The following is a 24,777-nucleotide window of genomic DNA, read 5'->3' on the forward strand; positions in this document are numbered from 1 at the left end:
CCAGCAGAGAGGAGACACAAGCTGCTTCTCTCTCTCTGTGTGCGCGTGTGTGTGTGTGTAAAAATATGGCTATCATTTAAACCTTCCAATAATGATCTTTCCCAATGAGCCATGGTGATTAAAAAAAATTGTTTTGATTGTGAAGTAAAAATATCTGTCATGCTTCTGCTGCTTTACAGCTATTAACTAATGTGAAAACAGGGGAATATCATTTTTTTGACTATTTCAATCAATTGTAATTATATATGATAGCCTGCATTTACATAGGGCTTTCTCTGAGCCTTATAGCACTTTATTACAGGTCTCCTGATTTATTATCACGATAGTAGTCCAGGTTGTAGGGGTAAGCTACATCTGTAGCCATTGCTACCATTGAAGTCTCATAGCAGTCGATTAGATGACAAAGAGCTGAGAAGGACGATGGGTTTGTTTGTGTAATGGGGAATGTAATGCAATTTATATGAAAAGTGACAACTTGCTAAACAGCAGTGAGATTTTTCTGTAGAGTTTGCATGTTCTCCCTGATTTGGAGGTGCAGTATGTGTCCAATTATCAAAGATGAAATGTTTGTTGCATGTTAGAATGCAGGACTGGCTTTAGTTCATTCTGTGCCCGAGGCAAGAGTGGACTTTGACGCCCCCTCCCCCAAATAAATGAATAAAAATTGATTTTTTTTTTTTTTATAATAAGTCTATACACACTGTGTAAACATTATTATTTATTTTTAATATCAAGACAAAACAATGTAATTTTGTGACACAACAAACCATTGAAAAAAAATTTGATTGATACACTATAATACAATACCTACAGGTATAGTAAAATGTCCTGAAGGTATAACAACAACAACAATGGTGCAAAATCCAAAAGAAAATGCAAACAAAACAATCAAAAGTTAAAATAAAATATAAAAGTTTCAGGGCAAGGACATTTCTACTTTCCTGTTTGGTCTTACTAGTCAGCAACAAAAATCTTAAAACCAAAGAACACAATGTGCAAACAACACAATAAAATTATATAGAATAGAACAAGAATCAAAAAAAAATAAATACAAATGTGCATAAATATGGGCAGAAGATCAGCAGGTATAGTTACAGATTTTTAATATTAATATTTAATTAAGAGAAAATATGTGCGATAATTGTAAAGGGTGTGTTTCACATTTATTATACCCTTTTATTAATTATTATTATTATTATTATTATTTGGGGGTGGGTGCAATTTGGCGCCCCTCCAGCAGGCCGTCTGTGTTGCCTGTCGGGAAGGCCGGCCCTGCTTGAATGTCAGTTGAAAAGAAGAGGTAAACCTCATCACTGCTCTCTTGTCAGTAATAAATTATTAAATGTGTGGTATTTTCAAAGAAATTAAGTTTTAACTGCAAAGTGGGTTTACAAAGATTTGATTTGTAAATAAATATCATTTTTTGTTGTCTTTCGTCCTAATTTCTTTATAGGAACAGTTAATGTTTAGTTAGCCCGTCAGATCACTCATTTCTATTTCCGTCAGCTCTTAGTGTTGCAATATAAATTAGTACAAATGTCCAGGAAGCCTTATTGACCAATCAGGATGTGGTGCCATGGTGTGACCTTTTTACAACATGGGGCCATTCGATCGTGGCTGTGTCTTTCTAACTCATCTCTAATGTCCTTTTTATTTAACTTACACAACATTCCAGCGTGTTCCATGGTGTAACAGCCTGAATAAAGTGCCGAATAAGGAGAAGCAGGTGAATAACACTCAGTCAGAGTTAATTATTCATTATCTCCTGTGGCAGCATTCACAGATCTGCATGTGAAGGAGAGATATTTCAAGAAGTATGAAAAATGTGGGCTTTCTGTGATTCACAGTTCCGTACAGTACACAGTGTAGTTGTGCTTTACTTAGCTGTACAGCATCCCGATTACTGGAAACGCTGCTTGTTTCATTGAACATGTGAACACAAAACGCCAACGTGCTTTTAAATGATGAATTTGGTTTTTGTTACGTTTCATGTGTCATAGAGCAGAATGGCCTCTACTGAACTCCCAAAGCTCCCGTAACTCAGCAGTAGTGGTGTACTCAAAACCACATTATCAGAAGCTGTGTTTCTATTACCCTTGAAAATTTAGCTACATTTAAATAGCCCAATAAAAACTGGTAGTGGAAACACCTGGATTAAAAAAATCATTGCTCGAAAGTTTTTACACTTTCATGAGGAGCAATTTGAGACATTTCGAGATTGAAATGTGTCGCAAAAACAATATGGAAACGTTTTTTCCGCAAATGCATGTCACAGAATGTGATGTACATGGTCACATGACGTGAGCTTCCATCTAGTATCACGGGATGAGATTTTACAGAGGTTACAAGGCTTCTAGCCAAAACAACATTGAATGGAAACATGTACAAAGCGCAATTATACTTTGTCCACATTTAGAAATATTGCTTTTATTTCGCGAAAATCTGTAATGGAAACCCAGACAGAGACTAAGATCTTCCCAGGACCAGAATGCACCAAGACTAAGTCGAGACCATAAAAATTAATTTAAAAAAAAAACCAGGACAAGACCGAGACAAGAGCAGTACTACAAAATGAGTTATCAGCACAAATTTGTCGCCATCCGAGGCAGTTTATGCCAAAGCCAAAGATATAAAATGACTCTTCTTTTTCACAATTGTGGGTTCATTACATGTTGCTAAACGCTTCCTGCATACCTACTTCTTGTTTTATCCCAGGAGTTTTGCTTAAGACAAATAATTTTCGGAAACATGAACAGTTTTTAGTGGAGTTTCTGTGTGACTCAAGCCTTTGAAGCATTGAGTAATCATGTGTGGTGTTTGGATCCGTGCTTGTTCGGCATGTGTCATCCAGTCCATCAGATCATGACTTGATCCCAGGAATACCAAACATTTCTGTCTTATACGGAATAGAGTTCTGGATTTAATCAGATATGAATGATTTGTGACTCACAACTAACGCTAGTTGGTTGTTGTTGGCTCTGATCTCTCCTGAACGAGATCTGACATGTGACAGTCGGGCTAAAGTGTCCCTGATCAATATGATTTACAGCAGTTAGTCAGTCTTTCCTAACATCTTTGACACACCTACCTCTGTTGTCAGTCAATGGAAAATGGCATGCTTTCACACCACTTTTAACCTAAAATAATTGTATAAACAGTAATCTATTTTGACCACAAAAAAGTTTTGATGATTATAAACTTAGATTTTTCCACTCTTTAAATCCTAAACCTCAAAATTCTACTAATCCTAGAGTTGCCTGCTCTCACCGTTTAACAAAATGGTTTGCATTTGGATTAATTCTAAAACATTTTGTACTTTTTTTGGGTGTGTTGCTTTTTGCTTATTGCTTTGCACATTTGATCTGTTCTCAGCCCTCTTTGTTTCCAACTCCTTTTCCTGTTCCTTATTACATTTACTCAGATTTAATCCTTGCATTGTTATTGTGTTTTATTGTGCAAACATCGTAGTCTCAAATATATGGACACCCCCATTTTTACAAAAAACTGCGATTAAATGTGCTATTGAAACTGAAACTGATTCAGAATCAGTTTATTGCAAAAGTGGTTTGTATTTGGGGCGCACGGTGGCTTAATGGTTAGCACGTCCGCCTCACAGCAAGAAGGTCCTGGGTTCAAGCCCTGGGGTGGACACTTGGGTCCTTTCTGTGTGGAGTTTGCATGTTCTCCCCGTGCTGCGTGGGTTTCCTTCGGGTCCTCCGGCTTCCTCCCACAATCCAAAAACATGACTGAGTCTCTTGATTGGAGTCTCTAAATTGCCCATAGGAGTGAGTGGTTGTCTGTCTGTGTTGCCCTGTGATGGACTGGCGCCCTGTCCAGGGTGCAACCCCGCCCAGCGCCCTATGAGAGCCGGAGATTGGCACCGGCAGACCCCCGCAACCCTGATAAACGGGAATAAGCGGGTATGAAAATGGATGGATGGGTTTGCATTTGGATTAATTCTCAAATATTTTTAACTTCTTTTGTGTGTAAACTCATTGTTGTTTTATTTTGTTTTTTGTTTTGGCATATTGCTTTACACATTTGATCTTTTCTCAGTCCTGTTTCCAACCCCCTTTTTTCTGTCTTTTTTGTTTGTTTTTTTACATTTACTCAGATTAAATCTTTATCATTTTTATTGTGTTTTTTAAACTTGTTTTTTTAACACTTTTAAAACTGAGAATTCATATGAATGGTATTATTGCTGTCAATCATGATAATAAATATCATTTATTTTCTCCATATTGTAACAGAAATACAGTAGGTGGTTGAATTGATACCATGGTATAGTAAACAGAATACAATTTTAAATTAAAGTTCTCTGTTTGAGTCATGAAGCGAAGTTACACCCAGCTGCATTCTGTGGTCTGCAGGAGTAATGCAACCTTTTGGAAATGGCATCATTGTGGGACCTCCTGTCAATGCACCAGGAAGCACCTGTGGAGCTGTGAGGGGAGGAAGTGAACAGGTTCCAGTTCCAGTGAAGGCAACCTATTGTGTGCATGATATTCTTCTGTCACATGGAAGAAAAGGGACATTCTGAACAGGAAGAGAATGAACAGAGCAACATACCAGCCTAATGCGGTTAGTCTAGCAGCCATTGTTCCCTGTCAATAGAAAGTTCTGTGATGGGAGGTACATGTGGGACCAAAACAAAGACGCTGGGGCTCCTTCTGTATACAAATGATATCCATAGAAATGAAAGGATATGGAGGAATTTTGAGGTTGATAAAATTCTATCATTCTAATCTCCAAAAACGGCAGCAGGAGCATAGCTGTCTCCTGTCTCTGTCCGGCTAGAAAAGCACATAAATTACTGGAGTGAAGTATCAGCTAGAGCACATGTGCCAAACTCAAGGCCCGGGGGCCAAATTCGGCACTTTAAAGCATCTAATTTGGCCTGCAGGAGGAAGTAAAAATGACAAACACATGTATCATTGTGTAAATTGCTCAACAAATATCTCAGCCCCTCCAAACACACATGGATGCAAATTTTCCGTGCTTCAATCACATGACGGCAGTCATTTTTTAATCTCAATTTGATGAAAAAACATTTTTTTGTCAAAATCCTGCAAATGCCCTCAAATTATTCGACTAAATTAAATAACAATCGTTCATAATATTAAGGAAATGTTGGTGAATTTTGGTCTTTTATACTTAATATGTAATTCATACCTGGAAGTGCAAAGGAGGGCACATTAATGTTGAAATTGCTCTTTTTCCTGCATAAAATCAGGGGCTTGTCTTGAGGTCAAACTGTGTGTGGAAATTTTATTAGCATAAGGTTAAGGTTAAAATTTTGTCAAAAACTGACCCTAAATCACATGCGTCAAAGTGAGGCCCGGGGGCCAAATCTGGACCATTAGAGCAGCAGCAGTTTTGGCCTGCAGGAAAAAGTAAATATGACAGTAAATGTGAATTATTGTGTAAATTCCCAAATAATCCACCAACTCCACTGTATTTTTAGGGGCTTGCATTTTTCCTTTGTTTATATCGCATGAATGCAGTAAATTTTCATTGCAAGTTGTGGAAATAACTTCCACAAATCTTGTAATTTCTCACAAACAGTTCCACAAAATTCCTCTAGAATACACAAAAATTGGTAACAGAATCAATATTTTTTTTAAGTGAATTGAACCGATATTAAAACCTGGTGCACAATAATGTTATAGCTGTTCTTTTTTTCCCCACCTAAAATCTACAGCCCACTTGAGGTCAAACAGGTCCATATTTGGCCCCTGGACTAAAATGAGTTTGATGACTGCCGGTCTGCTTTCATAGTGTGTTAGAGAGTGTATTTCTGCTAAAGCTCTGATCCATGAGATCAAATCCTGTGAGAGAGAAGCAATGGCTGAGCCTATTCATGTCTGCCAGCGTGACAAAGAGGGGAAAAGGACAGAAACGCTCAAGTGTTTTATCTGTGAGTGTCGTGATGACGCATTTATACCACAAATTGTGTATCTGGCTGGTTTTGGGTCTGCTGATGCTGTACGCTGTAGACAGACAGTAATCAACGGCTAATGATGTCACAAGCAGATTAAACTCTGCCATATGCCATGCTACCTGCAGTCACCTTTCATCCAATCACCTATGAGGAAACAATAATGTGTTTGCTTTTCTGTCATTTCTTTATGTCTGTCTGTGTGTGTTTGTGATGACAGTTGTTGCTGCATCTGTCTGCCCTTTAATAGCTGTATCGTATTCATGCAGCGGACTTGACATGATGCATTAAAACCCAGTGATGATGGTGCTCAATGAGGAAAAGGCTTTCACCACCTCTCTTTTGGACTGACTCTTGGAAACGATTGAATAAAAAGTGAGAACATCCCTCTTATTCTCAATCAAATTAGGAAAAAAAATGACCAAAAGTAGTTCAATAATCCGTGAAATGTTTGTTCTTTGGTTATTCCGTTTGAAAACCAAATCCAAATAACAAATAAATGGTGTGGTTATTTTGTTTTACTGATTAAAACCAAAACATAAATAGAGAAAAATCAAAAACCAGACCAGCAGCGTTTTTCTGTTGTAAAATTAAATCTTCTGTTTGTGTGATATTTGAATATCTATAGGAAAACTATGGACGAGAGCTTCATGTCTAAAGCTCACCACATAGTGACCCAAAGGCGGGGGCGGACCTTTACTCTGCTGCGTTTGATAAAATGATCTTGTAGCATGTTGTCCACCTCACACCTATGGCAAAGAGGCGGAATTTGTGTGTCAATGATGTTGATCACAAGAAACTAGGAACACCAGTAGCTTCATTACACCACCGCTGGATTCTTTAATCACATAATATGTGCATGCTTTTTCGTAACATCCATTTTTTGTTTTGATTTGTTTTATATTAATAACGTTTCAATTCACCAGTTCATCAGTAATGTGACTCATTGCTTCTTTTCTGTCCCAGTGTAAAAGTTCATCTGTGGGTCCTCTCTGTGTGGTGAAGCTCTCGTCGTAGTTTCCCATAAATATCCAACTATCAATATCTCACGAAACAGAAAATTTAATTTTAAAACAGAAAACCGCTGCTTCTCTGGTTTTCTGATTTTTCTGTTTTGGTTTTAAGTTAGTAAAACAAAATAACCACACCGTTTATTTGTTATTTTGATTTGGTTTTAAAACGGAACACCCAAAGAAGCAAGGGTACATGGATTTTGAATCATTCATTGTGTTGCTGCTTTGGATTTTTAATTCTTATTGTAGTTTTATCATTTCAAGGTTAGCGTGTCAAGTCAAACCCTAAACCCAAGACACGAGGATGTGTATTTAACCCAGACAGGGCTGGAAGCTGTGTCAGACTGAATGCCTGTCATGTGAGCAGTGACGTATATAAACCCGTTAAGTCATTTGGGGGATTAGGTTTACACACTGAGGGATATGAGGCTGGTTCACTGGGCTATACATGGGACTAAGTGGAAGCTTGAAGTTGTTTGTGTCAGCTTCTTCATGAGCTGTCCCTGACGTTTCTCATCATACTAAAAGTAAGAAGAAGTGTTTTCCTGCAGCACTATAAAACCTTCCTCTGGAGAAATAAAGTACAATAGGTGGGGGGTTCCCAGAGATGTTTTATGGAATGGGGGCCTTTTTTTTTCTCCTTTAGTGATACTATTAATATTGTGACTTCAAACACTTCCAGTGTGTGCTGCAGGCTGTTCTTTGTGCATGTGTTTTGCATTGTCCCTTTTTCTGTGGGGTAGATTGGTATAATATAGTGCACTGCGCGTTTACGCATGTGACTCGCAACAGTGTAATGTAAAAACGTACTTTTACTTTCACTTCCTAATGATTCTGTCGGCCTTTTATGTTACTTTAAAGTGAACCATGGCGTGAGGAAGGCACTAGCTTAATTCCGAGAGAGGGAGACGCAAAACAAGAAAAAATGAAAACGTGAGTGTTGAGAGAAAACATTTAGCAAATTACCAACTACATCATTCATAAATATCTCATTCCCTCCAAAATATCTTTATCACACTTTTTTTTTTTTTTTAACCAATTCTAGCATTTTTCTTTAAGTTATTTCACCCTATTAAATTAGAATTTGTAACAAAATCAAGTACATTTAAGTGATAATCCAGCAGAGACTGATATCTGTCACTTATTGCCTAGATAATATTGGTTCCTTACATATTTAAGTATCATTCGTATGTGAAAGAGCAAACTAGGGCTTTTTCCACCATCTAAAATCTGCAGCACATGAAATCAAACTAATCATTTTTTGGCCCTTGAACTAAAATGAGATTGACACACCTGGTTTCGACACATAATAGAACCCAAAACCAGCAACAGAAACCAAACAAAGCTGTGCCTGTCACTGATTATTTAATGACTACAAGGCTGTGTCTAACCCAGTGAGGTCTCGTTTCAAAGCAAACACGCCTCATTGGATCTAGCTGATGATCTTTCTCACACTGTGGGAAAAGATTGAACTGCATGTCTGATTTGACGACCTTTCTCAAACTAACACTTGTGAGATTTATTACGTGCTGTAATCATGACTCACGTGTTACAGTTTTAAGAGTAGAACTTGATAAAGTTGAGGATTTATCTTGACTTCAGGAGAAACTTGTGCAACATGTTTATCTGTTTAAAACCAATTTTTTTTGGGGGGGGGGGACAAAGACCCTCATCCTCCACAGCTACACATTGTCATGTGTTCTGTGCTGGTATAGTAAAGTAGATCAATTTGATTCTTTCTAATAATTATAAAAATCATTATGTATACAATATGTTTGAAGTAGATAGTAATGTGTTATTTTTTAATGTATATTTAATCTAAAATATAAGTTTATGTATATCTACTGAGATGGTGTCGTTCCCAGGTTCCATTATGATGTCGTTTCAGGACATTTCTGTAGTGCTTGCATGTTCTCAGTGTTTACATGTTTTCTCTACACTTATGTGGATTCTCTCCATTTTCTGCATTTTTGACTTCCCCAAAATAAGCACAGTGAAATGTTGATATGATATTATGCACATTGATGACTGACAGATCAAATGAATATATAATTTTAATTGTCTACTCTCCAGACATGGGCAACTGGCAGTCTAATGTTTTTGCAGCCCCCAAAATCAAATCCCCCAAAATTGTAATTCAAAAAGTTGGAAGGAAGGTGAAGCCCACGATAATACACAAAATAACTCGTAAAACATGAAATGAAAAAGACAGACACAACCAACCAACCACTTAAACAAATAAAATGACTACAAAAAACACAAAACAACAACACAATACAGAATAGACAAAAGACACACAAACTGTTTACCAACCTACAGAAAAATACAGAAAAAACAAAAATACAGAAAGTAACCCCAAAAACGCACAAATTGACAACAAAATGCAGAAAATAATGGGGAAAACACATAAAATGACACAAAACAAGAACACACACACACAAACATACAAAAACACACAAAATGACTATTCCAGTTATTTCATCTTAATATATATATATGTATATATATATGTATATGTGTGTGTGTATATATATATGTGTGTGTGTGTGTGTATATATATATGTGTGTGTGTGTGTATATATATATATGTGTGTGTGTATATATGTGTGTGTATATATGTGTATATGTGTATATATATATATGTATATATATATGTATATATATATATATATATATATATATATATATATATATGTTTGCAATTTTCTGAAATTTGTTTGAATTACAATGTGATTGTGTCACATATCATATGAGAAGACAAAGTCTAGAGATGAATATAAATGTGAATTGTGAAAATATTTTTCCCACAGTGTTTGTTGTCATAATCCAAGTGTTAAATGTTCTTTTCTTTTAATCTGCCTGTTCCTCCACACAGTGACAGCAGTGTTAGTAATGGTTTCTAGTGGACTCAGCTGTGTGTTTACCGTGGGCGGAGTCACTGCGAGTCACAGTTTGTAGGGAGGGGCGTGTTTTTCCTACCATCACACCTCACCGGTGTCCATATATGGTTCGTGACGTCACGCACCGGAGGTTTCATTCACTTAAAACGGATCTGCCGGAATCCCCTTAGAGGAAATGTAGACTCAGACGGTCACGGGGCTCCATTCTCGCCCATATTATTCAGGACTAGGCTAAGCCAGATCGGTTCTATAGGCAATAATAATAATATTAATAATAAAAACGTTCAGCATCGCTATGAAGATCTCCAGCATAGACGGTCGACGTCTGAGGAAATTCATCAGGAAGGAGTACGGGAGCTGCCTGATTGTGGATTGCCGACCATATTTTTCATTCACGAACTCTAACATCACAGGCTCCGTTAATGTCAACCTGAACTCGGTGGTGGTCCGGAGGTCCCGGGGAGGACCGGTGCCTCTGCAGTTTGTCATCCCGGACGAGCGATCCCTGGTGCGGCTGCGGGAGGGAAGCATATCAGCGATCGTAGCTGTAGATGACCGGACGTCCCACTGGCAAAAACTGAAGAAGGACAGCGTAGCACAAATAGTAATAAACACCCTGTCACATCTGGCAAGCGGGGTGAACATCTGTTTCCTCAAAGGTGAGATATTAGAAGTGATATTTAAATCACATATTCATACAGATGCACTTATGTGCACTTATAATTAATTTATAGCATGGGTTCTCAACTGGTCTCACTCTTTCTTTTCTTTTTAATAATTAAACAAAATTTAGTTTTCAAAAATGGCTGTTGAAAAAAAAACAGATACAATCTTAAAAAAAAAAAAAAAAGGTTTCTTTCAAAATAAGACAAGTTCACCATGAGTGACTTCATTTTGACCAGCTGTCCGCGACCCACTTTTGGGTCCCGACCCACCAATTGAAAATCACTGATTCATAGAATGAACTTCTGTCTTTGTCTGTTATTCAACTGTTTGCCCTCACTACTTTGATAACATTTAGGTCATATACAAATAGTATGTAAAGCTTAGTTTTCGTGTTTATTTTATTTTTCTTTTCTTTTTTTTTTTTTTTATACTTCTGCGCGCCTCGTCCACCCTAAATGCCCTGCGTGCGTCAGTGGAGCAGATGAGTCAGTGCAGGACTGAGAAAAGAAAAGAAAAAAAACAAAACAAGAAAACTATCCAGCCCTCTGTGGGCCATCATGATCAGTGGCTAAATAAATAAATAAATAAACCCAGGGCTGTACGTGTGTTGCAACACCTCCATCTCAGTCCGTCACCTCTGCGTCCTCAGAATGTTTGGCTTTTAATCGCATTAGCGCTCCTTCGGTGCGCGCTCTTGTACTTAATTACGAGCCTGTAATCAGATTATTACGGAAGAGGATTAGGGCCAGTTTTGATGGAGAATATAATTTTGGGCAGATCAAGAAAAAAGTATAAAAAGTCTTGACATTTCGACTTTACTCTCTAAATTCCGAGTTTATTCTCGAATTTCTGACTTTATTCTCAAATTTCTGACTTTATTCTCAAATTTCTGACTTAATTCTCCAAATTTTCGACTTTAATCTCGACATTCCTACTTTATTCTCCAAAGTTCGACTTTAATCTCGAAATTTTGACTTTTAATCTCAACATTATATTTCGACTTTATTCTCCAAATTTTGACTTTAAAGTCAAAAAAACGTATTTTCTCTATCACAATTGGCCCTATAATCCTCTTCCATGGATTCTAAACTAAGAGTGTTGTCATAACACAAGATCTGTGTTTTATTTCTGAACTCATTCATTAAGAATGTGACATATGGCTCTTCTCTTCCCCAGGAGGATACGAGAACTTCCACGCTCTCTACCCTGAACTTTGCACTGAGGTGAAAACCATCAACCAGAGCGGAAGTGAGAATGAGAAGAGAGTCAGCAGCCTCAGCGAGAAACTCTCTCACAATAAACCAGATTATGATCAGGTAAGGAAACACATAGCCACAGGATATACAGACATCAAGTCTTGTAATGAAGAAATACACATAGCAGTTTTTTTTTTAAACTCACATGCTCAGACAGAAAAGTCACCCTGACATCTTATAAATTTATATTAACCATGCATCCATGTGTTTTCTGACCTTCTACCACTGCCAGGACTTTTATACATTGGGCTTTAAAAAGATGCATAGCTCATAGCAGGACACATTACAGAAAAAGACACGCTTTCATCTCTGGGATTTAGATGATGGTTCCCACGCCTAAAGAGATTCTTGTGTTGTGTCAAAATGAGATCTCAAAGAAGGCAATTTTGTCTGCTTTCTTTTTATTAGCCACCCTTTAAACCAGACATGGGCAATTGGTGGCCCGGGGGCATGACTCTTTTTGTGCAGCCCTTCAAAGTAAATGCACAACATGACCCCCTTTAAAGTACACAAAGAGAGACAAAATACACAAAATGTCAACATACATTTTACAAAACAATATCCGATACATACTAAATTACAATAAAATACACAACAGGACAACACAAATACACACAATTAACATAAAATACAGCAAAAATCTCCAAAAACACAAAATGACAGCAGAAAAATACACAAATAACAAACACACAAAATGACCCATAATGTGGAAAGAGTAAAAATACACAAAACCAATTTCAAAAACCTATCTGAAATAACTGAACAATACACAAAACAACAACAAAAACACACACAAACCCCTTTCTGTAGTAATGCTCTGATTAGTCATAAATATAACTGCTGTCGTGAATGTTGACAATGTGGCCCCCGGATTGGAAGATCTAATTTTTGTGGATTTTGTCCATCTCTGCTTTAAACAATACAAACAGAAATGCTAAACTTCTCAAAAGCATTGATAGTTAAACATGGTGTTCTTAAATGAAACTTGTGAATGTGTTATCTCAGACATGTCTATTGTGTCTTGATTAAACACTTCTGTCACGTTTGAGTTTGAAGACACATTACAAATGTCCTCTCCATTCTCCTTCCACCTCAGGGTAAACCTGTAGAGATCCTGCCTTTCCTCTACCTCGGTAGTGCCTACCACGCCTCCAGACAGGACTATCTCAGCGACCTTCACATCACAGCCTTGCTCAACGTGTCACGCAGGGATCTGCAACCGTCCAAGGGCCACTATGACTACAAGTGGATCCCGGTCGAGGACAGCCACATGGCCGACATCAGCTCCCACTTCCAGGAGGCCATAGAGTTTATCGGTAAATAGAACAAATTTAATGCAGTATACTGGTTTTCTTTCTTGACTAACTCTGGCACAGCTTAGTCTCTTCTTGGAATGAGCTCTACCGTATACATCGTCAGCTTGTGTGTATTTATAAAATAACATCCTTCCAAGGAGTCCCCAAAAATACCCAGGCATAAATAGATAAGCTATTGTTTATTTTTAAAATGCACTTTAGTCTTGAAATAACACAGCTTGATTGCTTCCATTCTTAAATAGAGAGCCTGCTTCAGGAACCCCAACGCTAATCAGTTTATCTTCATCAGTCTCTAATCTTCAGCCTGGCCTGTCTTTTGTGAAGTATTTGCTCGCTTCCCCCATTCCTTCCTGACCCTCCTCCCTCCTTTCCTTCCCTGTCCTCTTAACTCTCATGGCCGTCATCTCCTCCTAGGCTAAGTCACACGCCAGTTAGTGTGACAACTAGCTGAGTTGGCCACGATTAGTAATGGTGATGAGACGGAGGTCGGAGGCACAATGACACACTTGTGTACACAAATAGTTGTTTATGATGCTTCGGAGGATGGATGACTGATATTCATCCCTGGAGCTTTGTTGTTTATTGCTAGCCACTATCGGACTTGAAGGTAACTGGGAAGCAAATGTGTCACAGAGGAGCTGAGTGTGTTGGATATAGAATAGAGGTGGTGGATAATAGCGGCAGCAGCATTCAGAGGATGTACACACTGTGCTGGTGGCTATTTATATCCAGGCATAACCAAGGACAAAGCTCACCCACTAGCAGCTTGGCTGACCCGTATTAGATGGCTGCTATTGTTTGTAATGTGCATTGTCTGTGAATACAGGGCTTTCTTAGGGTGTTTCTGACAAGCCAAAGTGTTACGTAATGTTCTTGGAGAAGGTTTAGCCTACATTTAGAATGAGCCCTCAAAATTCATCATCACCCATGCAAGTGCAAATGAATAATCCCCCGTCATTAGTTGCAAATCAATCAACAGATTAAACCCATATGACCTAGAAACGAAGGCCTGGAAAGAAGATAATAAATGCTTTGGACCCCCTGGATGAAAATGACTCCCGAAGCTTAACACCACAGCTAAAGAAATGTTATTAAAACACCCACTTCATGTCCTTTTCTCTTGAAGTGTAGGTTCATGATTCATTCATGCAGGTTTTTTTTATTGGATTAGAGGTTGGAGGTGTTAAAAATCAGGCGCTCGATCCTCTCGTGGGACACAGAAGTGGTTCTCGATGTTTCTGCATAACAAGAGATGAGGATGTGGAGGTGTCTGCAGTGGTTCCTTATAACTAGGTGTCCATAGGTTTTACCTGTGAGACTGAAAGAAAGGGTGGGGGGGGGGGGGGGTACTTCCCACGGAAAACTTCAAAGTTATCTCAAGGAACATTTAGACAGATGAGGGGAAAGTAGACGTTGTGTGGGCATTGGAGCATACTGTTGAGTGTGTAGGAGTGCAGTAGCTCTAAATTAGAACATACAGCTCTGTGCCACAGCGAGCACCACAGCAACACCTGTCGCCCCCACAGCAGCACAGTATGATTGCAGCTGGGTTCTGAATCTGAGACACACACACACACACACACACACACACACACACACACACACACACACACACACACACACACACACACACACACGTCTTTTTTTGGGGCAGAAATTCCCACGTAAATAAACACCATGTAAAAATAACTTCATGGGTAAGCATCGAAACAAGATGAACAGTGTCTTTGCACCTGGTGTGTAATATGAGTCTGGTGGACTATTTAGAAAAAGCGTCAACTAAGTACAGTCGGTATCCTGGGTGAACCTGAAAGAGCTCATTGTAACCACCTCTATCTCATTAAACTTGCAGAAATAAATAATCTGATCCCTTCTATTAGTATTGAAAGTTCTTAGTCAGTGTAATCAGAATGAATTCAAAACTTTTTTGCTTAATTGTAATATTACCCTTACATTAACATACTGTTCTATTGACTTTTTTTTACCACCGCCACAGAGGTAATATTTCCCCTGGTGTTTATTTGTTTCTTTGTCTGTCTGTTTTTCCAGAAATACATCAAAAGTACTTAGACCACAAGCCATGTTAGAATCCATTAAATGTTAGAGGGGATCCAGATCAATATACTGATTCTGGATCTTTTTCAAAAATCCCTATCGTTGAAATTTTAAAAACTCTTATCCCGGTTTGTAATTGACCGATCTTAATGAAATTTTACTCAGTTATGTCGGTTTGGTAGCCCGATTACTTCATAGAGTTTCATCTTGATCGGATCCGGATTGCGCATTTCATTGTGTTTTTTTGTTTTGTTTTTTTTAAACTGATGTTGCTCATACATTTGGACCTACTGCATTGTTATTAATGGAGAAATTTCTGCCAATATCTGGCAAAGGAAATATTTGGCGCTTGGCGGAGGTTTGCGCTCTCTAGGTGCGCTCTTGTTTCTCTGTGTTAACATTGAGGTTTATTATTAGATTTCACTTTAAACTCTTCATTTTGTTCAGATAAAGATGAAAAACTGCATTTGCTCTTCACAGATGAATTAATCAGTGTGTTTCATTCTTCCAACAGATCACGTGAAGCAATCAGGGGGAAAGGTCCTGGTACACTGCGAAGCAGGCATTTCACGCTCCCCAACCATCTGCATGGCCTACATCATGAGGACCCAGCAGCTTCGGCTAGAGGCTGCCTTCGACATCATCAAGCAGTGCCGGGCGATCATCTCACCCAACTTCAGCTTCATGGGTCAACTGCTGCAGTTTGAGTCGGAGGTCCTGTCCAGCGCCCCGGCTCTGGCAGCCACACCTGAACCGGCCACGCCCTGCGCAACGGAGTCGGCCTCTTTCTTTGCCAATGACTTTGCCGCTACCTTCACCACCAAAAACTTTGAGCCATCAGTGTTCACCCTCCCTACCTCTTGCCTGCAGTCCCCAGTCCACCACCAGTTCAAACTGAGCCCAATAACTGCACTGCCTTAAAATGAACTGACTGTGCATAGTCCTACTTGAAAAATGTAAGAGTCAATACTTGTTGTGCGCCTGGTGTTGAAACTAGCAGTTTAGAAGGACAGGAGACCACCAGCAGAAAAAATATCCTTTTTGTTTAGATTCAGGTCTATCAAGTTAGACAAATAGATGTTGATTCTGTTTTCCTGTCTTCTACACTGACATGGTGAAACAACACAGCACCAAGATAAAACTGCAATATATATGCCTTAGGTTGTTTATTGTGATTTTTTTTTGCCTATTCACAAATACAGTCAGGCATTTCTACCTAATTTATTTAAAAAAAAATAAAATGTGATCTGATATTTTTATTTCTATCGTGTGGATACTAGTATGAGTTTTAATAAATGTTTTAATCACAAACAAAATGCTAATTTGTGTCCAATATTCATTGCCTTACTCTCTATATTTTGATATTAGCGATATGGTGAAAAATCATTTTCAGCTTATTTATCATCAACCTTCAAATTGTGTTGTACAGTAAGGAAAGGGACGCTTTCTCACTCAGCTTACACATACTCACATTTTTGAGAAACAAATAAGTCAATGAAATTACAAAGTTTTAACCGTTGAATTAGCATGACTTGATTTAGATTTAAGTGATGAATTAATAACCTCAGCCTGATTTAGCAACATAGTGTTAAAAATAAAATATATTACTCATAAAATTAAATTGAGTATTGTATATATATATATATGTATGTATATATGTATATATATGTATATATATATATATATATAAAAATTGCAGCCTTTGTGATTAGAAAATCGTGCTTTATGATATCGTAATAATATCGCAAATACAATTAATCGTTCAGCCTTAGTCCGTATCGGTCATCGGCCAAGGCTGATGGAAAAAAAAATTGGTATTGGCATCGGCCTTAAAAAATCCGTATCGGTCTATTCCTAGTTATGTGTTATTGATAGAAATCTTGCCGTTCTGTACCTACAATAACAAACACCTGTTGATGCCGTAGGTATGGTTTATTCACGCCAGGTTTTGCTTTGTCCCGCAGGTCATCATTCAGGGGTTTCGAAGTTACAGAGATCAAACTGTGGTCGACCCCTTTAGTTCAAAGCACAATGTCATTGGTGAGTGACATTCATAATGTACCATTTCTTTCTTTATATTTGTGTCACTATTCAACCTCAGCCTTCTCAATAAAGTTGTAGCAAGTTTTTTTTTTTTTTTTTTTTTTCCAAAATTATTGACTCACCATCAAGCTCTACAGAAGCCTGATAATCTGGTCATTTCAATCAGGTGTGTTGGAAGAGGGAAACAGCTAAAACATGCTGGATAGGGGCTCTTGAGGACCAGGATTGGGCACCCCTGCATTAGATTATAATGTTTTTAAGTGTACAGGTGTAGAGGGTACATGGCTTTATGTTAAATGTCTGAACTAAGACGTAGTACATTACTGATAAAAGTTTGGAACCACTGATCTGTACTCTGCCTTATTAGAACTACAATTCCCATCAGGCCTCTGCAAAACCGCGCAACTCGTCTTTGGCGCCCGGGAAGTCTATTACCAGATTGTACCAGTATACAAAATAGGGGTTAAAACTATCAGATAGAGTTACGTTGTCTTATAGATTAAAAAGCTTACTACTAAAACACGTAAAAAATATACATAATTAATGATAAACTTCAATGGCAGCTTGTGGGACACGTGTTTCTTGTTTCTACAGAACCTATGAAACAAAAACTCCTGTTTTACCAAAATGGTCTAGTCCGCTCTATTCCGCCCCCGCCGCCATTTTCCATGTTATTCTCTTTAGCGACAGAGTGTTTTACTAATATTTAAATGCTTTAAACACTTTGATAAGTTGCGTTATTAATTCCTGGCCTCTTTGGTATAGTGGAGATTTTGTCTCCAAATCCGGGTACAGAACGGCCCAGATTTCACAGTCATGTACATCAAACAGGTAAGCTAACGCCTGCAGACTGGTGTGCTTCTGTCACTGTGCTACACTCACTACACTTATTGTTATAAACTGGCTTTATCATAGTAGAACGCCGATGTGATGGCACTACCAAGCATGTGCATTTTGACAGCAATGCAAACTCAATATCAGTTTAACACGTTTTAAATGAGTGGTCTATCAGTTTTTCCCTGATGCTAGGCTAATGGCTAGCTTTAGCGGTTTTTCTTTACCTTTCTACATCTTATATGAACCCATACTGAGTATTACGACGACGGACGCATAACACAAGCTTTTATAGCTCAATAAATGAATATGAAAGGTCAATTATAGTGTTATCAAAGATCCAAGTGGGCCAAACGGTAACTCGTGTTAACCAAATAGCCTGGTGTCTAACATTTGGCCCGCGGCTCAAACGTAGCCCGCAACCAGGGCTCTTATGGACCCTACAAACATAATGGATATGACATTAATAGTCCAGATTTAACACTCGTCCGTATATGAAACTGCACTCCACAGTTTTTTTGTTTTTTTTAAAAAAAAAAAAAATATTTCAATTCCTCTTTGTCTGTTCTGTTGTAAATGGTCAATATTCTGGGATTGTAGTGACCTTGAATGGTGAGATGGCTATATTGAATATGATGTGTTATACTGACATTAAATTATAATTTGAAGCACAAAAAAAATCACAATTGCACTGTTATAATTATGTTGTTTGATATGTCTTTTGTTAAAAGGAATACTAACTGTACCTGTAAATACAGTTATTATTGACACTGGAATATTTTGGAGTTTACATTATTTTGATAAAAATTATGTATGATAATACTAATAATGTATTTGTCCAGCTGAGTAAAACAGGATGCAGTCCACTCTGTGTAAAACCCATATTTCTTTAGTTTATCATATATCATGTCATTTTATTTGGTCAGAAATAGCCGTTCGACTCTGCTTTCAAAAGTGTTTGTTGTGTAATTATTTGTTGTAAATAAATTGTAGTTCAATTGTAATTATTTGTAATTAAAAGACAATTGTGTGGTAGAGAGGAAGCTGCAGAGGTTTTATTTTAGAGTGATCTGAAATTACAGGATTAGAAATAAGTACATCAGAATAAAAATTTGAAGATTGTTATAACTAGTGATAGACCGATACATCGGCCGGTCGATATTATCGGCTGATTTTTGCGGGTTTTTTTTACGTGTATCGGCATCAGATGCGGGCTGCTACATTTGCGGATTTGCATTTTTTACAGAGAGCAGAAATATTTTTTACTTGTTCTACATCACCTGTTTTTAATAGTTGTTAAATTTTTTTACTTTTCCTTCTAAAAAATTGAGACTCGTACCATTTATCATCATTGTGTAATTTCTATGATGTAAATTGAGGGAGCAAAATTAGTATCGGCTCAAGAAAATCAGCAGTCTGTATTAGGGCTGAACGATTTTGGAAAATAATGTACTGTAATTGCGATTTATTTTTCCTCAATGTTGCGATTGCGCTTTAATATGCGATTATTTTTTCAAGGGCCTCTTGTCATGTATTTTTCAATGAACACAAGCAATAAATCAATCTGTTTAATAATAAACAACTTCAGATTTATTTAAAATTTAAATAAATAGAAAATATAATATTTAAAGCACAGATTACAACAACAAAGCAAACAGATTACAAAAGTAAGCTTTACCTCTTCAACATATTTAACTAACTTGTGGACTGCACTTCTTAAACACTAGTACAAGACAGAAAAAAATTGCAGCCTTTGTGATAAGAAAATCGCGCTTTATGATATCGTAATAATATCGCAAATACAATTAATCGTTCAGCCTTAGTCCGTATCGGTCATTGGCCAAGGCTGATGGAAAAAAAAATTGGTATTGGCATCGGCCTTAAAAAATCCGTATCGGTGTATTCCTAGTTATGTGTTATTGATAGAAATCTTGCCGTTCTGTACCTACAATAACAAACACCTGTTGATGCCGTAGGTATGGTTTATTCACGCCAGGTTTTGCTTTGTCCCGCAGGTCATCATTCAGGGGTTTCGAAGTTACAGAGATCAAACTGTGGTCGACCCCTTTAGTTCAAAGCACAATGTCATTGGTGAGTGACATTCATAATGTACCATTTCTTTCTTTATATTTGTGTCACTATTTTGCTTTTTTGAATTGGCAAAATGCAGCCTTCAGAATCTGTTTCGAGTGTGAAAAATACCAACATTTCTTCTTCTCATCCATGTCTTTTTTTATTTCCAGTTGGAAGAAATGGGTCTGGAAAAAGTAACTTTTTCTACGGTAAACGATTTTTATTTCAGACCTTTTTGTTGTTAAATTTGTTCTTATTTTTTAGTGACTTGTCGAAAAATGTTGCTCAGTTTTTATTTTTTTTATTTTTTGCAGCCATTCAGTTTGTTCTCAGTGATGAATTTAGCCACCTGCGACCTGAGCAACGTCTGGCTTTACTTCACGTATGTACACTTGGACACATGAAAAAAAAACCCTATTTTTCTTAATGTGTTTTTTTTTTTTAAAAAATTAATATTTGGTATTCGGATGTTTCTCAAAAAAATCTCCTAATTGAAATGCACCTTTTTCTAGGAACTTCTGATCCTGTAAGATGTTTGTGGTTGTTAACTCATATTTTTGCTGTTTTTCATCTATAGGAGGGCACTGGTCCTCGTGTTATTTCAGCTTTTGTGGAGATTATATTTGACAACTCTGACAACCGACTGCCAGTAAGAATTTCACCTGTTTTTGTTTTTCTTTTTTAATTAATGCTGTTTCTGATTTAGGCTTTTAACTCTCTAGCTGTATTTTTTGAAAGATTATTTACTCAACCAACCTCTGCAGTTTTATTAACTCGTACAATGTTTTTCAACCTTGGGGTAACTGATTAAAAAAGAATTACTGTTTAAATTATTATTTTTTCAATTGATAAATTGTTATTATCATGATATTATTTTTAAAATTAAAACACGACTGTATTCTATACTTTCACTTTCTGAAATATATGTCTCGGTAAAATAAAACACAGTATAAAAATATCTGAGCTACTCATGATCAAAAAAATTATTCTAGAAAAAAAAAAACGTCTTTGGGGGTCCTATAAGGGTTAGGAACCACTGCCCTAGTTGAAGTTTCAAATATATTAAGGTATTGATGTATTTATTAAACGTAATACTGGAATGTAAAGAAAGACATAGTTTTTGCTTTGTGTGAAGATTAATTTACAATGAATTTTCTCTTCATTCAGATTGACAAGGAAGAAGTCTCCCTTCGCCGCGTTATTGGTGCAAAGAAAGACCAGTACTTCTTAGACAAGAAGATGGTGACGTAAGTAAAACTAGATTTTAATCTAATCATTGATTCAATGACGAAAAGTCCTGACTTTTCTTTGTTGTTGCAGTAAAAATGATGTCATGAACCTTCTTGAGAGTGCCGGCTTTTCCCGTAGTAACCCCTACTACATCGTCAAGCAGGGAAAGGTGCGGGAAAAAAATGTTGTCACTTGCGTTATTAGATAGCAATGTCCCGATACAACTTTTTCACTTTAGATACAATGCCGATATTGCAGCTTTGAGTTTTAGCTGATTCTGATATCGATACGGTTCGATATCAGCACGAATCATTTATACTTGCATTACTTACTTTGTAGTGTGGAATGTTAGAAAAGGCTTGATCAAGTGATGTTACTCAAACAGACAACAATAGTCAGCAACAGTAGGTATGAGAAAAACTGACCCATTTATTATTAACCAATTGGTTACATACATTTTAACCTTCAACATAATATATACAGTACTTTACAATTGAATAAATATAATATATATCGGAGATTTTAGATGCAGTCTGATAAAATCCGATATTTGTTTTCTGGCTGATGTCGGACCGATATCAATATGGGATTGGGACACCTCTATTATTAGATGTTTTCTGTTGAAAGAGGCTGCATTTTTAAAATGACTCTTCCCATTCTTTTTAACATGTAGTTCATAGTAAGCAGTGCCTCCTATGACTAACTGCTGTAATTGATTTTAACACAAAATGTTGCTGTACTGAAAGTGGGGGTTTTTTGCATTTTTTTCATCAAATTCACTTCTTTTCCAGTTAACCTTTGAATGCTTTTATTAACAAATGTTTTTCCATTTTTGTTGCCGTTTTTTTTTGTTTTTTTTTTTGTTTTCTGAAGATCAACCAAATGGCAACAGCTCCCGACTCGCAGCGTCTGAAGCTGCTGAGAGAAGTGGCAGGGACAAGAGTGTACGACGAGCGCAAAGAGGAGAGTATTTCTCTCATGAAGGAGACGGGTAAAAGCATTTCAACATATCTCATTTGGCTTTTTTTAAATTGTAATTAGTGCAGTTACCATTTTGTATGACTTTAAAGGTTAACGTTAGCGCAATTCCAAGAATGATCCTGTCGAAATGTAAGAAACACAAATATGTATGTTAAGGTTAAAAGGTGACACCTTAACATATTATTCAAAAATAACTTTCTGGAATTATTATGTGGAAATTAAGGAAACATCAAAGCGCTCAGTAGATGCCACTAAAGAAGACTGGCAGTCGATAGTCGAAACATGTCAGGAGATCAAAGTAAATTTCCCGAAGAACAGTTGTCTGAATAAATTAAACCTTAACATATTATTCAAAAAGAACGTGTGTAGTCAAAGGATATTGCAGGTATTTTACTCAACAACCTTTCCATGTGTGTCTCACCTGCAGAGGGGAAACGAGAAAAGATTAATGAGCTCCTCAAGTACATAGAGGAGCGTCTTCACACCCTGGAGGATGAGAAGGAAGAGCTTGCTCAATATCAAAAGTGGGACAAGATGAGGCGAGCTCTTGAATACACCATCTACAATCAGGAGCTGAACGAAACCCGCGCTAAACTGGACGAGGTAATGAAGTGGATGCTTATAATCATGCACATTTTTAAATGAAGAGCACTGAACTTGTCGGCACTTTCAGTCAGTTTTTAATGTCGGTTTGGAAAAGTATTTTTGCTCTTTATGTTGGATGATAACTAAGCATGATGCAACACTGAATGGAGTACCTTGGGCTGTGTTTGTAATCGCATACATACTACTCATACTAAGTCTGACGTCAAAATGAGTATGTAGTACATTTCACATTAGATAGTATGGGAAGATGGAGTACGTGAGAAATATGCACCGTGGCCACACTAGTCATACTCAATCGCTCCATGTGTAATCGTCCTGGGACCGGCTTCAAGCTAAAAATCAAACTTCCCCTTTTCAAAATAAGCTTCTCTTCTTGTCTTCCATTAGTTTTTTTTAACCCTTTTGTTTTGAAGTTAACCGTAAGTTTTGTCAGTAGCACAATGGCGAGTATCAACTAATCTCAGAAATATCAGCATGAAATTAATTTTCACGAGTTTTATGGAACAAATGACCACATGTTGATGATCTACTTCAAAATGTGGAGAATCAACAGAGATATTTAGCCTTAGTGTGCTTCAGTTTTTTGTCATTGTAGGTTCGAAATGCACCTTAGGAAACTAAGTAATGGTGTGCAATCTGACAATATTAGATCGTGAAGGATGAAAACATAACGATTTTTCAAATCATGGAGATTGTAAAACTGTCTGTAGTGCACATGTTACCCCTCGCTGTGCCGTGTCTGTGTCATATGTCTGTGTGCCCACATTCAAAGGCTTTTTTACGGTACTTGCCAAATCAATCAATTTGCTAAGTCAGGCTCATATCAACAGTACATACACAAGCATAATTATTAAGCACTCAAAGCTTAGAAGTACGCTTCACTGCACTCACAGAGCTATTTACGTGACGCCGCCAAGCTGATTTTCTTAAAGGGACCACGTCCTTAATGTCGTTTAATGACTAGTGGTTTAAAACTGCTTTCAGCAACTCAGAGCTGCCCTGAAAGAAGTAACACTACAGAATGTAATCAGCCTGAATGAAGGAAAAAGCCAAAACTGCCACAAATTGTTGATATTGAGCTGCTAGTGATTAATAAAAGGGTGTTGGTGGTATTTTTCTCCAAAACTATATTGGAAAAATAAAACAATAAATTGAGTTTATATCGCCTATAGCATCACCATTTAGAGGAGAAATATTGAGATATGAATATTGGTCCATATCACCCAGGCCTAATGTACCAAAAGCAGTAAAGTTTTATATTGTAAAGGATATGATTTTCCAAACTGGGAAATTAGGGGTTCATAAGACTGCAGCGTTAATTGTACTTGAAACCAGTTTGATAAATTGCTTACATAAATCTAATTTTTTTTTTAATGAAAACTGCCCTGACTTAAATGATCTTTTATCTCTTTTTCCCATTTTTTTTTTTAAGTACTGGTAGGTGAATTGGTTTGTTTTACTGGGAAATAACTTGAAAATAGTCGAAATCGTCTAAATAAAACAAAAAAATTGTGATATGATTTTTTTTCCCCATATTGCCCACCCCTACTTGGAAATATACTTCAGTGCAATGGAATTTCTGGTGACCCTAAAGAAATCTTTTTTTAATAATTACTTTTTGATCATGTTTGTTACACTGTAAAACAAATACGGAAGTAGTCAGGATTAGTGACACGTTGTGCTAGCTTAGGTTTTGTTATAAATGTATCTGCATTTTAATATTTTTTTATTATTGTGTTAGTGGTCAGTCATTTTTTGTATCAATAGGTTGAAAAGCACTGCTTTAGTGGTAACGGTCATCATACTAATATTGTATATAGTAGACAGTATATACCCATTGAGTTTGCAGTGCATTAGGGCTGTAGT

At 37.1% G+C, this 24,777-nt stretch overlaps 2 protein-coding genes across 2 annotated transcripts in view; both read left to right on the top strand.

Annotated features, from left to right (window-relative positions):
- The first annotated feature begins 9,969 nt into the window (after positions 1-9,969).
- dusp5 (dual specificity phosphatase 5) lies at positions 9,970-16,100 on the top strand. Its single transcript, XM_028459787.1, has 4 exons — positions 9,970-10,510; positions 11,694-11,833; positions 12,870-13,089; positions 15,659-16,100. The coding sequence occupies exons 1-4, from the start codon at positions 10,147-10,149 to the stop codon at positions 16,063-16,065; spliced, it is 1,131 nt and encodes a 376-aa protein (XP_028315588.1). The 5' UTR covers positions 9,970-10,146; the 3' UTR covers positions 16,066-16,100.
- Positions 16,101-18,003: 1,903 nt separating this feature from the next.
- smc3 (structural maintenance of chromosomes 3) overlaps positions 18,004-24,777 on the top strand; it is a 32,675-nt gene continuing 25,901 nt past the window's right edge. The window contains exons 1-9 of the mRNA XM_028446847.1: positions 18,004-18,018; positions 20,037-20,112; positions 20,265-20,303; positions 20,409-20,476; positions 20,672-20,743; positions 21,262-21,341; positions 21,415-21,493; positions 22,198-22,315; positions 22,733-22,908. Coding sequence (XP_028302648.1) covers positions 18,004-18,018; positions 20,037-20,112; positions 20,265-20,303; positions 20,409-20,476; positions 20,672-20,743; positions 21,262-21,341; positions 21,415-21,493; positions 22,198-22,315; positions 22,733-22,908 — 723 coding nt within the window. The remainder of the gene's footprint in view (positions 18,019-20,036; positions 20,113-20,264; positions 20,304-20,408; positions 20,477-20,671; positions 20,744-21,261; positions 21,342-21,414; positions 21,494-22,197; positions 22,316-22,732; positions 22,909-24,777) is intronic.

Source organism: Gouania willdenowi, chromosome 1, assembly GCF_900634775.1.
Source record: "Gouania willdenowi chromosome 1, fGouWil2.1, whole genome shotgun sequence".
In the NCBI taxonomy this organism is placed as follows: Eukaryota; Metazoa; Chordata; class Actinopteri; order Blenniiformes; family Gobiesocidae; genus Gouania; species Gouania willdenowi.